This window comes from Mirounga leonina, unplaced genomic scaffold, assembly GCF_011800145.1.
Source record: "Mirounga leonina isolate KUSES-001 unplaced genomic scaffold, KU_Mleo_1.0 Mir_114, whole genome shotgun sequence".
NCBI classification, from domain to species: domain Eukaryota; kingdom Metazoa; phylum Chordata; class Mammalia; order Carnivora; family Phocidae; genus Mirounga; species Mirounga leonina.
This window is the reverse complement of record NW_023270265.1, coordinates 29,758,742-29,772,410: the sequence shown is the minus strand read 5'-3', so window position 1 is coordinate 29,772,410 and position 13,669 is coordinate 29,758,742. Positions and strand designations below refer to the sequence as shown.

General features: G+C 36.0%; 1 protein-coding gene across 1 annotated transcript in view; it reads right to left on the bottom strand.

Annotated features, from left to right (window-relative positions):
• Nucleotides 1-10,967: 10,967 nt before the first annotated feature.
• CFAP58 (cilia and flagella associated protein 58) overlaps nucleotides 10,968-13,669 on the bottom strand; it is an 86,892-nt gene continuing 84,190 nt past the window's right edge. Inside the window, exon 18 of the mRNA XM_034987227.1 lies at nucleotides 10,968-11,133. Coding sequence (XP_034843118.1) covers nucleotides 11,022-11,133 — 112 coding nt within the window. The 3' untranslated portion in view covers nucleotides 10,968-11,021. The remainder of the gene's footprint in view (nucleotides 11,134-13,669) is intronic.

Below are 13,669 nucleotides of genomic sequence, written 5' to 3'. Positions count from 1 at the left end.
ATGGTTAAGCATCTGCCTTTAGCTCAGGTCATGATTCCAGGACCTGGGATTGAGTCCCGTGTCTGGTTCCCCGCTCAGCCGGGGAGTCTGCTTCTCCCTCTCCCTCTGCTTCTCCCTCTGCTTGTGCTCTCTCTCTCTCTCTCAAATGAATAAATAAAATCTTTTTAAAAATAAAAATAAGTCAGAATAAAAAATTGTTTGGGAGCACCTGGGTGACTCAGTTGATTAAGCATCTGGCTTCAGCTCAGGTCATGATCCCAAGGTCCTGGGATGGAGTCCTGCATCAGGATCCCCACTCAGTGGGGAGCCTGCTTCTCCCTTTGCCCCTCCCCTGTCTCATGCACTCTCTCTCCCTCTCTCTCTCAAAAAGAAATAAATAAAATCTTAAAAAAAATTGTTTGGATAACCTTAAAGTAATCCACAAGCAATTTATCTACCAAAACAAACTTGCCCACTTTTTAAAGGAAGACAACAAACTCTAGACACTCAATGGTGTAACACTCACATTATCCTAGCACCTAATAAAAAATTACCAGACATGCAAAGATGCAGGAAAATATGATGCAAACCAAGAGAAAATTTAGTCAATAGAAATAATCACAAATTAAAGAGATGATATATTAGTAGATAAGAATTTCAAAACAGCTATGATAAATATGCTCATGGATGTAAAGGAAGCATGAACATAAAGAAGAGAGAGAGGAAAGATATAAAAATAACCAAATGAAACTTCTAAAGCTGAAAAATATAATATCTAAAATAAGAAATGTATTAAAGGTGGTTTAACCACAGAGTATGCACTGCCCAAGGAAGTATTAGTGAAACTTTAATACATTGCAAAAGAAATTATCCAAAGTGAATAACAAAACAAAAAAGGAGGAAAAATAGAGAATTTAATGCCTACTCAATACTATCAAACTGTCTAACATAAAAATAATAGTAATCCCAGGAAGAGTGTGCACAAAAAAAATCTGAGAAATAATGGCCAAATTTTTTCTAAATTTTATGAAAACTATAACCTATAGTTCCAAGAGTCTCAATAACCCCCAAGCAGGATAAACATAAAGAAAACCACACCAAAGCATATCATAATCAAATCCTAAAAATCAATTATAAAGACAAATTTTGTAAAGCAAAAGACATATTACATTCAGGGGAACAAAGATAAGAATACTTGCAGTCTAATACATACCAGAAAACAATATAACAACAAGCAAAAGGAGAAGTTGGCAAAAGGATACAGACTTTCAGTTATAAGGTGAATAAGGTCTAAGAATCTCATGTATAACATGGTAACTGTAATTGATAACACTGCATTGTATAATTGAAATTTACAGAGAGTAGAACTTAAATGTTGTCATCCTCTCCAAAAAAAAAAAAAAGGTAAATATATGAGGTGTTGGATGTATCAATTAACTCAATGGGGGAATCCCTTTACAATGTATACATGTCAAATAATCATGTTGTATACTTCAAATATCTTACAATTTTATTTGTCAATTATGCCTCAGTAAAGTTGAAAACTCAATACAAAGCAAACAGGAAAAGAGAAACAATAAATAAATGGGACTACAAAACAAATAGTAAGATGGTAGACCTAAACAATACTAATAATTACATTAAATCTAATGGGTCTAATTCCTCTAATTAAAAGGGCAAGATTGTCACACTGAACTTGAAAAAAAGCAATATTCCACTATATTCTATCTATAATGAGCATACTTTAATATTAGGATATCAATACCTTAAAAGTAAAAGGATATGGGGGCGCCTGGGTGGCACAGTCAGTTGAGCGTCCAACTCTTTTGTTTTCTGCTCAGGTCATGATCTCAGTGTTGTGAGATCAAGCCCCGCATCAGGCTCTGCGCTCAGTGTGGAGTCTGCTTGAGATTCTCTCTCCCTCTAGCTCTGCCCTTCCTGCTTGTGCTCTCTAAAGTAAATAAATAAATCTTAAAAAAAAAAAAAAGGATATAAAAAATATAATATGAAAACACTACAAATAATAAAACTGGAGTGACTATATTAATATTACACAAGGTAGACTTTTAGACAAGCAATATTATCAGAAATAGAGATATTTTGTAATAAAAAGTTCAATTTATCAAGAAGACATAATCCTAAATATTTATGTACTATTAAAGCTTCAAAATCCACACAGCAAAAACTAACAGTGAGAGGATAGACAAAGCCACAACCACATTTGGAGATTTGACACTCCACTCTCAGTAATCAATAAAACAAGTACGAAAATCAGTAAAAAATTTAGAGTAGCAACAAGTTTACAAAATTGACATTTATACAACACTCCACCCAACAGAAGCAAAATACATATCCTTTTGAGGTGCACATAGAACAAGAAACAAGATAATCCATATTCTGGTCCATAAATTTGAAATGATTCAAAGTATTCAGGGAATGATGAAATAGGTGAGGGAATGGTGAAATAGGTCATGGGGATTAAGGAGTGCACTTGTCATGAGGAGCACTGGGTGATATATGGAATTGTTGAATCACTATATTGTACACCTGAAATTAATATAACAGTGTATGTTAACTATACAGGAATTAAAATAAAATAAATAAAATAAAATAGTAAAATGAAATAAACAAAGTATACAGAACATGTTCTTTGATAACTACAGAAAAAATTAAAAATCAGTAACAAAAGCTATCTGGAAAAGTACCTAAATGTTTGCAAATTTAAAAACATGATTCTAAACACCTCATGAGTAAAACAAATAGTCATAAAAGAAGGTAGAAACTAATTAAACTGAATAATAATGAAAACATAACATTAAAATATATTTATTATTTATAAATTATTTATAAATAAATTAAAATATTTATATAAAAATATATAACATATATAGAATAAAATATATTTTATATAAGATAATATATATAACATATAAAATGAATATATATTTAACATAACACATTAAAATAGCCAAACTGTGGAAAGAGCCGAGATACCCTTCAACAGATGAATGGATATAGAAGATGTGGTCAATATATACAATGGAATATTACTCAGCCATCAGAAAGGATGAATACCCAACTTTTACATCAACATGGATGGGACTGGAGGAGATTATGCTAAGTGAAATAAGGCAAGCAGAGAAAGTCAATTATCATATGGTTTCACTTATTTGTGGAATCTAAGGAATAGCATGGAAGACATTAGGAGAAGGAAGGGAAAAATGAAGGGGGGAAATCGGAGGGGGAAATGAACTATGAGAGACTATGGACTCTGGGAATCAAACTGAGGACTTTAGAGGGGAGGGGGTGGGGGGATGGGTTAGCTCAGTGATGGGTATTAAGGAGGGCACATACTGCATGGAGCACTGGGTGTTAGACGCAAACAATGAATCATGGAACACTACATCAAAAACTAATGATGTACTGTATGGTGACTAATATAACATAATAAAATTAAATTAAATTTAAAAATTAAAATTTAATTAAAATTTAATTAAAATTTAATTAAAATTAAAACTGGATGCATTTAAAGCAGAGTTTCGAGGAAAATGTATAGCTTTAAAGGCTATTTTTTTAAAGGAAAGGGCTAAAATCAATTACAGTAAGAAGCTATAAGAACAAGAGAAAATTAAACCCAAAGTAAGTGGAAGAAAATACTAAGTATTAGAGCAGAAGTTAATGAAATAAAAAGCTGACATTAGAGAATAATTAAAGAAATAAAGAGCTGGTTCTTTAGAAATATTAATAAAATTTTTTGATAAACTGCTAGCTAGACTCTCATAAAGAAAAAAGGAGAGGGACGCTTGGGTGGCTCAGTCAGTTAAGCGTCTGCCTTCGGCTCAGGTCATGATCCCAGGGTCCCGGGACTGAGTCCCACATTGGACTTCTTGCTCAGTGGGGAGCCTGCATCCCCCTCTGCCTGTCTCTCTCTCTCTCTCTATCTGATAGATGATAGATAGATAACATAAAATAAGAAAAAAGGAGAGAAGATTCAAATTACCAATATCCAGAATGAAACAGGAAACATTTGTTCAGATCTTACCAATGTTTGGGGTAGTATAAGAATATTATGAATAGGGGCGCCTGGGTGGCTCAGTCGTTAAGCGTCTGCCTTCGGCTCAGGTCATGATCTCAGAGTCCTGGGATCAAGCCCCGCATCGGGCTCCTCGCTCTGCGGGAGGCCTGCTTCTCCCTCTCCCACTCCCCCTGCTTGTGTTCCCTCTCTCGCTGTGTCTATCTCTGTCAAATGAATAAATAAAATCTTTAAAAAAAAAAAAAAGAATATTATGAACAATTTTATGTCAATAAACTCAACAACTTATATGAAATATATGAATTCCTTCAAAGACACAAATTATATAAAGTGACACAAGATAAAACAGAAAAACTGAATAGCCTTATATCTATTTAAAAACCTTTACACAAGAGGGCGCCTGGGTGGTTCAGTTGGTTAAGCGACTGCTTTCGGCTCAGGTCATGATCCTGGAGTCCCTGGATCGAGTCCCGCATCGGGCTCCCTGCTCAGCAGGGAGTCTGCTTCTCCCTCTGGCCTTCCTCCCTCTCATGCTCTCTGTCTCTCATTCTCTCTCTCTCAAATAAATAAATAAAATTAAAAAAAAAATTTTAAAAAACCTTTACACAAGAAAAATTATAATTTCAGATGGCTTTACTGACAAATTATATTAAATATTTATGGAAGAAATAATATCCATTCTACAATTCTATCTATTTCAGGAAATAAAGAAGGAGCATTTCCCAATTCAGCTTATGAGATCAGCAAAATCTTAACACCAAAACCATAGAAAGATACCACAGGAAATCTATAGACCAATAAACCTCATAAATATAGTTGTAAAAATCCTTAACAAAATATTAGTAAGTCTAATTCAACAACATATAAATACATTAAAATGACAATATGACAAAGAAGAGTTTACCCAAAAAAAAGGCAAAATTGGTTTAACATTTGAAAATTAAAGTGATACACCATGTTAACAAAATATAAAAGAAAAAAACATGATTATCTCAGTACATGCAAAAAAAAAAAAGAACACTGATGAAATTCAATATACATGCATGATTAAAATATCTTAGCAAACAAGAAATAAAAGGGGACTTCCTCAACCCAATAAAAGGCATCTATGAAAATCCTACAGCTAACATCATACTTCATGATGAAGGGTTCCTCTGACATCAAGAACAAGGCAGAGATGTTGCTCTCACCACTTCAATTCAACATTGTACTAAAATTCCTGGCCAGTATAAGTATAGTAATTGTGAATAAAAAAGAAGAAAAAAAGAGAAACTACCTTTATTTGTAGAAAACATGATTATGTTCATAGAAAATTTTACATAATCCCCCAAAGCTATAAAACTAATTAATTTAGCAACATCCTAGAATACAAAATAATATATTAAAAAAGTTGCATTTCTACATACTAATAACAAATGGAAAGTAAAAATGTAAATACCATTTATAGTAACATCAGAAAATGCAAAATATTTAGACAAATGTAATAAAATATGTGCAATATCTGTACACTGAAAACTACAAGTTGCTGAGAGAAATTTCAAACTAAGTAAATGAGAACATGTACCATATTCGTGGATTGAAAGCCTCAATATTGTTAAGACGACAATACTCCCCAAATCCATCCATAGATTCAATGCAATCCCAACCAAATTCCCAGCAAACTTTGTTGTAGAAATCGACAAGCTGATTCTAAGCTGTATATAGATATGCAAGGGATCTAGAATAACAAAAATAATTCTAAAGAAGAAAAAAGTTGAAGATCTTACACCATCTAATTTTAAGAGTTACCATAAAGCTATTGTTATCAAGAGAGATAGATATGGAACTACAAAACAGAACAGAGAGTTCATAAATAGAACTAGTCAAATAGTCAATTGATTTTCTACAAGTGTTCCAAGGCAATGCAATGGGAAAATGGTGCTGAACAACTGGATATCCATATGGAACAAAAATAAACCTCTACTCTAACCTCACACCATACATAAAATTAACTCTAAATGGATCATAAATACAAACATAAAATCTAAAACTTCTAAAGAAAAACACAGATTAAAAAAATCATTACTGTCTTGGAATAGGCACAAATTACTTAGAACAAGAAAAGTATAAACCACATAAGAAAATAAAAATAAATTGGACCTTATTAAAATTTTAAATGTCTGCTCTTCAAAATACACTGTTAAGAAAATGGAAAGGCATTTGCAATCCATCTATCTGACAAAGGTTTTGTATCCAGAATATACAAAAAACTTCTACAATCTATGATAAAAAAAAATAGGCAAAAGATTTGAAGACACTACACATATGAATGACCAAAAGCACATGAAAAAATGCTTAACATTATTATCAGGAGATATAAATTTAAATATGAGATATCACTATATATCCAAAAGAATGACTTAAAAAATACTGACAATACTGAATATTGACAAGGATTGGAGTAATCGCAGTTGATGCACATTGTTCATAGGAATGTAAAATGGTCCAATCAGTTGGGAAAACAGTCCAGCAGTTTCTTATCATGTTAAATGTACACTTACCTTTCGATCCAGCAGGTTCATTCCTCAGCATTTACCCAAGAGAAATGAAATATTTGTTCACATAAAGATTGGTACATAAATGTTCCTAGCAACTTGATTCATGATAACTAAACAACTTGATTCAAGAAACAATCTGAATTCCCAGCAACAGGTAAATCAATAGACAAATTGTATTATGTCAATGTAATGGAATATTACTCAGCAATAAAAATGAATAAATTATTGATATACACAACAACATAAGTGAATCTCAAAAACATACTACATTAAAAAAGCCAGGCACTAAAGAATATATAGCATATGATTCCACTTATATGAAATTCTAAGAAAGACATAACTAACATACAATGATGAAAAACAGATCCATCGTTGCTTAGGCAGGATGGGGGCTGTGAATATTGACTGCCAAGGGATATAAGGGCATTCTTGGAAGATGATGATTATAGTTATTTGGGTATATGCTTTTGTCAAAACCTACTAAACTTTACACTTAAAATATGTGTTTTTGTTATATGTAAATTGTATCTCCATTTTATCTTTGATTTTTAAAAACAAAATATATTTATATATACTTATTTTAAAAGTCGAAGAAGATACACTCAAGATAATAAAACAGTAATATTTCAAAGGTCATATTCAAAACATTTAACAACTGGGAATTATAAGCACCAATCGGTCAGAACAAATGGTGGGCATGAACAATTGGAACAACCAACCCGTGTGAATGAGAGGAGTGTTGGCCCCAGGAAACACCATTTATCAATAGATCGTGGAATTGTTGGTGCCCTTTTCTTCTTTTTGCTCATTCATATCTTCTAACATTCTATCCACATTTTCAATCAGGTACTTCAAAATAAAGGGGGAAAAAATCTATCTTTAATTATAAAAAAGAAAAATGGTACCCTGCTGATACCACATTTCATACTGCTATAAAATTCTAATGGGTCTCAAAATCCTAATGGAACTTTTAAATAATAGATATGAGAAATGGTGTACTAAAACAGCATTGAATTAGGAGTTAAAAATGGATAATGTCATAAAAATATTTCCCATCCACTACAAAGAAAATAGTGAGATATATTTTTAAACGATTTTACCATTTTAATATTTTAAAATGCCCTCCCTTTGCTCCTATTCCAGCTAGATCTCCATATAATTGATTATGTTTACTAAGAGACCTAGCATTTTTCCTCAAATGGTCCAGGCTCTGAAATGAACATTGCTCAAAATTCATTATATAGCATTTTCCAGTGGGTATCTTGGCATAGGTCAAACTTCAGAATCTGACTGAGAGAGCCAGGAGATCAAACGATAATTATCAACCCTGGATAAATTTTTATAGCAAAATGACAGGCCATGACCAGAGATTTGCTACTGCCTCCTCTTAGCATAACTACATCTGTCTCTACGGCTTTATCACAGCAACAAACCTTTGCTCTGGGCAACTTCTTTAGAGGTAAGCACAATGAAAACCTGTCTATGAGAGCAGTCGCTGAGAAGCTATGATCAGCAAATAATGACCAGGGAGTCCCTTTTATCATGTCTCTCTCCATCTACAGAGAAACCATACCAGCTCCCCCATCAGCCCAGTGGAGAGTCAATGGCTGGTTTAGCAACAGGACTTCTTTCTGAAACTCTGAAAACCCCAGGGTAAAATGATGCTACTGTACAATTTCCTAATGTTGCTTTACAATGCAGCTCAAATTTGTGATTTTAAAAGCACCTCAGCCCACTGCGAGTTCACAGTTACCTTTAATGATTTGCAAATCTCAGTGTTTTTAACAACTCACTTTTATATGGCTATGGTGGTAACACCCACACCTAATAGTTATTGCTTCTAATACCCTGGGCTGTCAGGGTGTACAGCAAATGAGAAGCAGTGGCAGTATCTTCCAGCTTTTCAAGTCTTAATTTACTCCTCCTACGTTTGAACATAAGCATACTGAGCCATCCTGAGCTGCCCTGTCATCTACCGGAGCCCGCGCCATCTTGGCTCATGGGACCTCTGTCATCCACAGAGGCTGACTGCCCTGCTCCATTCCAGGGAGGAAAAACAAGAAGATGGCAGCTAGAGGCCACCAGGGTCTTTCCCTCTGGAAGCTCTGATTTCTGAAGGTGAAAAATCTGTCCCCAGATTACAAAAAACATATACAGAATTTTTCGTGAGGTACCCAATGTGGCATTTCTGCAAGATATTCAACCCTAAATCACACTACAAAATCCAATTTCATCCCTCCTTGTAGTGTCATAAACATTCTTTATTCTCTAATTTCAAAACACAAGTTATCTCTATGTAATAATAATAATGGCAGGTATTTATTAAACAGTCACTATGTGCCTGATACTGTTCTAACCTTACCTCTGCATTAATTCATTTAATCCTCAAACAACTCATTGTTACGATATGCCAGAACTCGAACCCAGCATCTGCCTCCAAAGTCTTTATCATACTGAGATAGATCAAGAATCATAGATGTCTTTTTCCCTAGAGAAGTGAACCTCTTATAAAGCCATCCAAGGACTCAGAAAGAAGTTGGCTATAGATACCCTGCAAAATGTCCCGAAATGGACTGGAAAATCTCCAAAGTTGTACATGTGTAATAACTTTGCCTTGCTTTACCTTACCTGCAAAAGTCATTTATCTGAAAAAATACGGCCCTGAGGTCAGATGTCACCAGTGATTTTCAAAAATGGAAATGGTCCCACTGTGATTCTTTAGGTTTAAGGTGCTCTTGGCAAATTCTCTAGGGTATATCCCTGTCCTCCACCCTCCTATACGGTACACAAAGAGTTGATGACCACACCTCAGCACAGGGTCACCAGCTACAGTGCAGGGTGATTTCCATCTGTCCTTTTCCTCCTGGGACCATGCGGGAAAAGCAAGAGGATGCTACTGCCCAGCCCACTTCCCCCAGCCCTTAGCATTTTCACTGCTGACAGTCAGCAAACGCCATTTCTGTCTCGTGGCTGCCCCCAGGCTGCCAGACCCTGCTTTGCCTGCAGGCAGAAGGACCCCTGCAGAGTGGTCCTTGACCAACACCAGCCAGCATGGGGCTTATAAATACTCCAGCTCCCTTGCCCCTGACAGGGACAACTCTGAGCTGTGATTACATTGTCTCCAGAGCCCCCTGCAAAATGTAGCCAAAGTCTCCCACCATGGAACTTGACTTAAAAGTGCAAACTAGCTTGATTGCCTTCCCTTCTCTGACCTACTTCCCCACTATTAGTGGGTTTCCTGGGATCACTTCATAATAAATCACTTCACGGTCATCATTGTCTTGGATCTGCTTCTGGGGGTGAACTGAGAAAGACAGCAGAACATGCAGGTGATCCCTCTAAAATCCCACCTCTCTGTATAATCTCAACAAGCATCTTGGGGTCATTAAGTCTTCTGCTCCTTGCAGTGGGAAACTTGGTCCCATAGGACAACTGGAATGATCCACTTATATTGTCCTTGTCCTTGAGCTGCTTACTCCTCTATAATTTAAAAAATTGCAGAGGTCAAGTTCTTGTGAGAGAAATGACCAAAGTGTCCTCACATAATATTCCTGAATGAACTCACTTAATGAGGAAACTTTGAACTGAAGTCCACATAACTGTGCCTTCAACAGAAAGATAATACAATGGATTCAATGACTCTAAATGTTGGCCTGAAGCCTGAAAGCCACACAGATCCTTGTCCGACATAACCCCATTCTCCAAGCGGGAGGTCTAAGAAATACAAGGCCTTCAGAGGACACCAGCCCAAATCCCTCATTTTAAAGTCTTGGTTCCACTGAATCAGATCCTTATGTTAGACATTTCTCAAAGTAGTTTTAAACTTTAATTACATACTCTACCAAAGCAAAGATCAAAATCTCTACAAAGGTTCTTTTTTATTATTTATGGTGAAGTATTTATTAGTTTATCTCTTTGGAATAGATTTTCATACCCCAGGCCTGAAAAGAAATTCCACATAGAAATCATTCTCAAAACACGTTTTAAATACTTGGGAGTTTGTCTTTTCTTTTCTCACCTCATGCAGTGACTTGTTAATGAGGAATAATTTAAAAAGATTCTAATTAATAAGAAACACACTGCATTTCAAAAATATTTTTAAATGTAAAACCTATACACCGATGTTTATAATAGATAAATTCAGACCCAAAATTTCATCTCTACAGAGTGTCTAGATATGTGGTGCATTTCAAATCAATCAATGTGGTAGTAACAGAAGATTTGCTTTATGCAATGTGTCAGCCTAATTGAATGATATAATTACAATCTGTTAATATCCATGAGGACCAAGTAGGATGTCATCACTCTTATATGTACATGACAATGATAGTTTTGTATTTCTTTTCATCCTGGAATTTGAGCACTGATTTCTCTAAATACTTAGGATCCAAGGGATTTGAAAGAGATTCCTCCAAAATGTTTCAAAGCGAATTTCATGAGCTATTCAAATGCACCCAGCCAGGAGCTTCAGGTTAGGACTTCACTTTGGATGGCCTGTTGAGGGGAAATCCACCCCCAGTAAAACGAGGGCCAGTTGGCTTGGCCGTTGAGAAGGTGTTATCCATGGGTACTCTGTCCTTATTTCTGTAAGACAGGAGGTGAAAGTTAACTTCCTTAACATATTTTTCCTCTTCTAAGTGTGGTGTTCTCTAAGTTCCTAGGGTGAGTTAGCCACTGAAAACTGCTTTGATTAAAGCTTCCAGTTTTAGACAAGGTAGTTGTTTAAATCTAATTAGGTGTTCACTGATAACACACAGAATTAGGGAAAGACACAATTAAATGTACCTTCTTAATGGTGATCTAAATGTGGACATAAAACCTCATTATAACTCAATCACTATAGACCTGACACTTCCGACCTGTAATCATCTTCCTGTTTTATAAAACATTTGTTTAGTTCCAAAGATCAGTCAGAAGAACCTTTCTCTTGGCTTAGTTATAATGACTAATTCATCATTTACCAACTTTTATATTCCAAAGTTTCAGTGGAAACTTATAAATATTTACCACACACACAAGATATCTTCACCAAACTTGGATATTTATAAAATACAAATTTTCCTATAACTTTAGACAAGCAGCAATTATTATTAGAAATAGTTTAAGATACAAGAAAATCTGAGAAAGATAAATAAGATAGCACCTTTGGCAATAGATAAAGGAAAATCTACAACATATCTCCTTTAAATACACACACATATACACACACGTTCACACACACACAAACACATTTGCACACAGACACATTCAGGTCTCCTGCAGAGGTAGCTTAAATTTACACAAATTCCCTATTGTGTATTTAGGGGTCTTACAGAAAACATCTTTGGAATCCCTTTTTAAAAATAAAAATTAAGCTAACAACTAAGACCAAACCCAATTAGACTTGACAACTAGAAGTGATTTACCTTAAGGGAAGGAATTCCACCTTTGGGGAAAGAATCTGGCTAGTTCTGCAAACTCGAGACCAGCCTGGGGGTCCGGGGCAGGAGAGTCAGTGGCAAGTGGGTGAGGGTGCAGGTCAGGATGGAAACATGATGAAAAGGGTGCTTGAGAAAAGTGAAAGAAGGCAAAAATAGCATGAGTTGCTATTTTATAAAGAGCAAGTATAGGGAAAACGTCCACAGAGATTATTCTAAATTATTCCATTTGGAAAGAACCTGTAGAGGATTGACTAATCAATCCAGCAGTCTCTTAGCAGGATTGATTTCATTATCATTAAAAAAAATAATCCTCCATAAGTAGGACAAAAGCTTTAGCCTTGAGTGGACCCAGTAAAGAGGATTCTTTCTAGTACTTGCAACCTGCATAACTGATGGCTGGTGGATGCAGGCAGCCCCCTCCCCATCCCTCTCTTGCCTTCAGTAATGTAACTTTCCCTCTCTGAAGGAACTTCAGCTTACCGCGGCTGGCTTGGTCTGAGGTGACTGATGGGAATGATGTCTCCTTTACACTGCCTTTGTAGTATATTCGTAGACCATCACATTGGTCCCCTTCAGCCTCCTCCCTTCCAGTCCACACCCTCTCCGCACCCTGTTCTTGCCTCAGCATACTTTCCTTCAGCACCTGAAACCTTTTGCTCTTCTCCCATGAACCCCTCTCTCTGTCTACCTCCAGTGTATGGATCCCCACCAAAATGGAAGCACCAATGACATCCTAACCAGGTCAGAGTGGCTACAAGTAATGAACATTTTAGGGCAAGAAGAGGACAGGTAAAAGCAAGGATTCTAGAGCTGTGCTGATAGAACTTTCCACGATGATGGCAAAGCTCTCTATCTAGAGCCTAATGCTGTGTCCTCTACCTCCATGTGGCTATTAAGCAGTTGAAATGCGACTAGTGCACCTAAGGAACTGAATTCGTAATTTGATTTAGCTGTAATTCATTTTAATTTAAATATCCACAAGTGGCCTATGGCTGGGGGCATTGCAGTTTTCGTGGATGTGCCACTGGGAGGGGCTGAGCCCACAGGGGCATTCCTGTTGGTTCCACAGGCTCTCTCTGTCCAGAAAACTGTGTGGAGGGTGTGCAGGAGGGGGATCAATAAGGTCAACAGGCCAAACTCCAGGGCCACGGTGGGGAGTTAGTCAGCTCTAGAAAGTTAACTAACTGCTTAGCTAAGCTGGCTGTTTGTAACTGTGTAAACTAGACTGCTGGTCTCCAAAATGGGTTGCATTTACTCTACAAGATGAGTAAGATGACCCACTGGGAAGTGCAAAGAAGGTATTTCAGATTCTATTCATATTTTGTCTTTCAAAAATAAAAAAAAAATCTCAGTTTACTAATTACTGACAAAGTGACAATAGTATTTTGCATGCAATTTAGATAAATTAAAATATATTGGAAGTAGAAAACTATTCTAAAAAATTTCATTTTAAAACTCAAAACAAATACATATTTAATATGCATGTATATATATGGGGGGCTACAAGTTCAAAAGTGTTTTACTGATAAGAGAGTGTAATCAAAATGCTTGAAGTCCACTGAACTGGACACATGCCTCACACTGGAACCAGCCACCAGCACGACCCTGGTGTCCTAAAAGAAAACCACCGTGTTTCCACCCAACATGCACTGATTCACACCATTAATATCAGTGGTTCTCCAGCTTCCGTGAGCATGGAA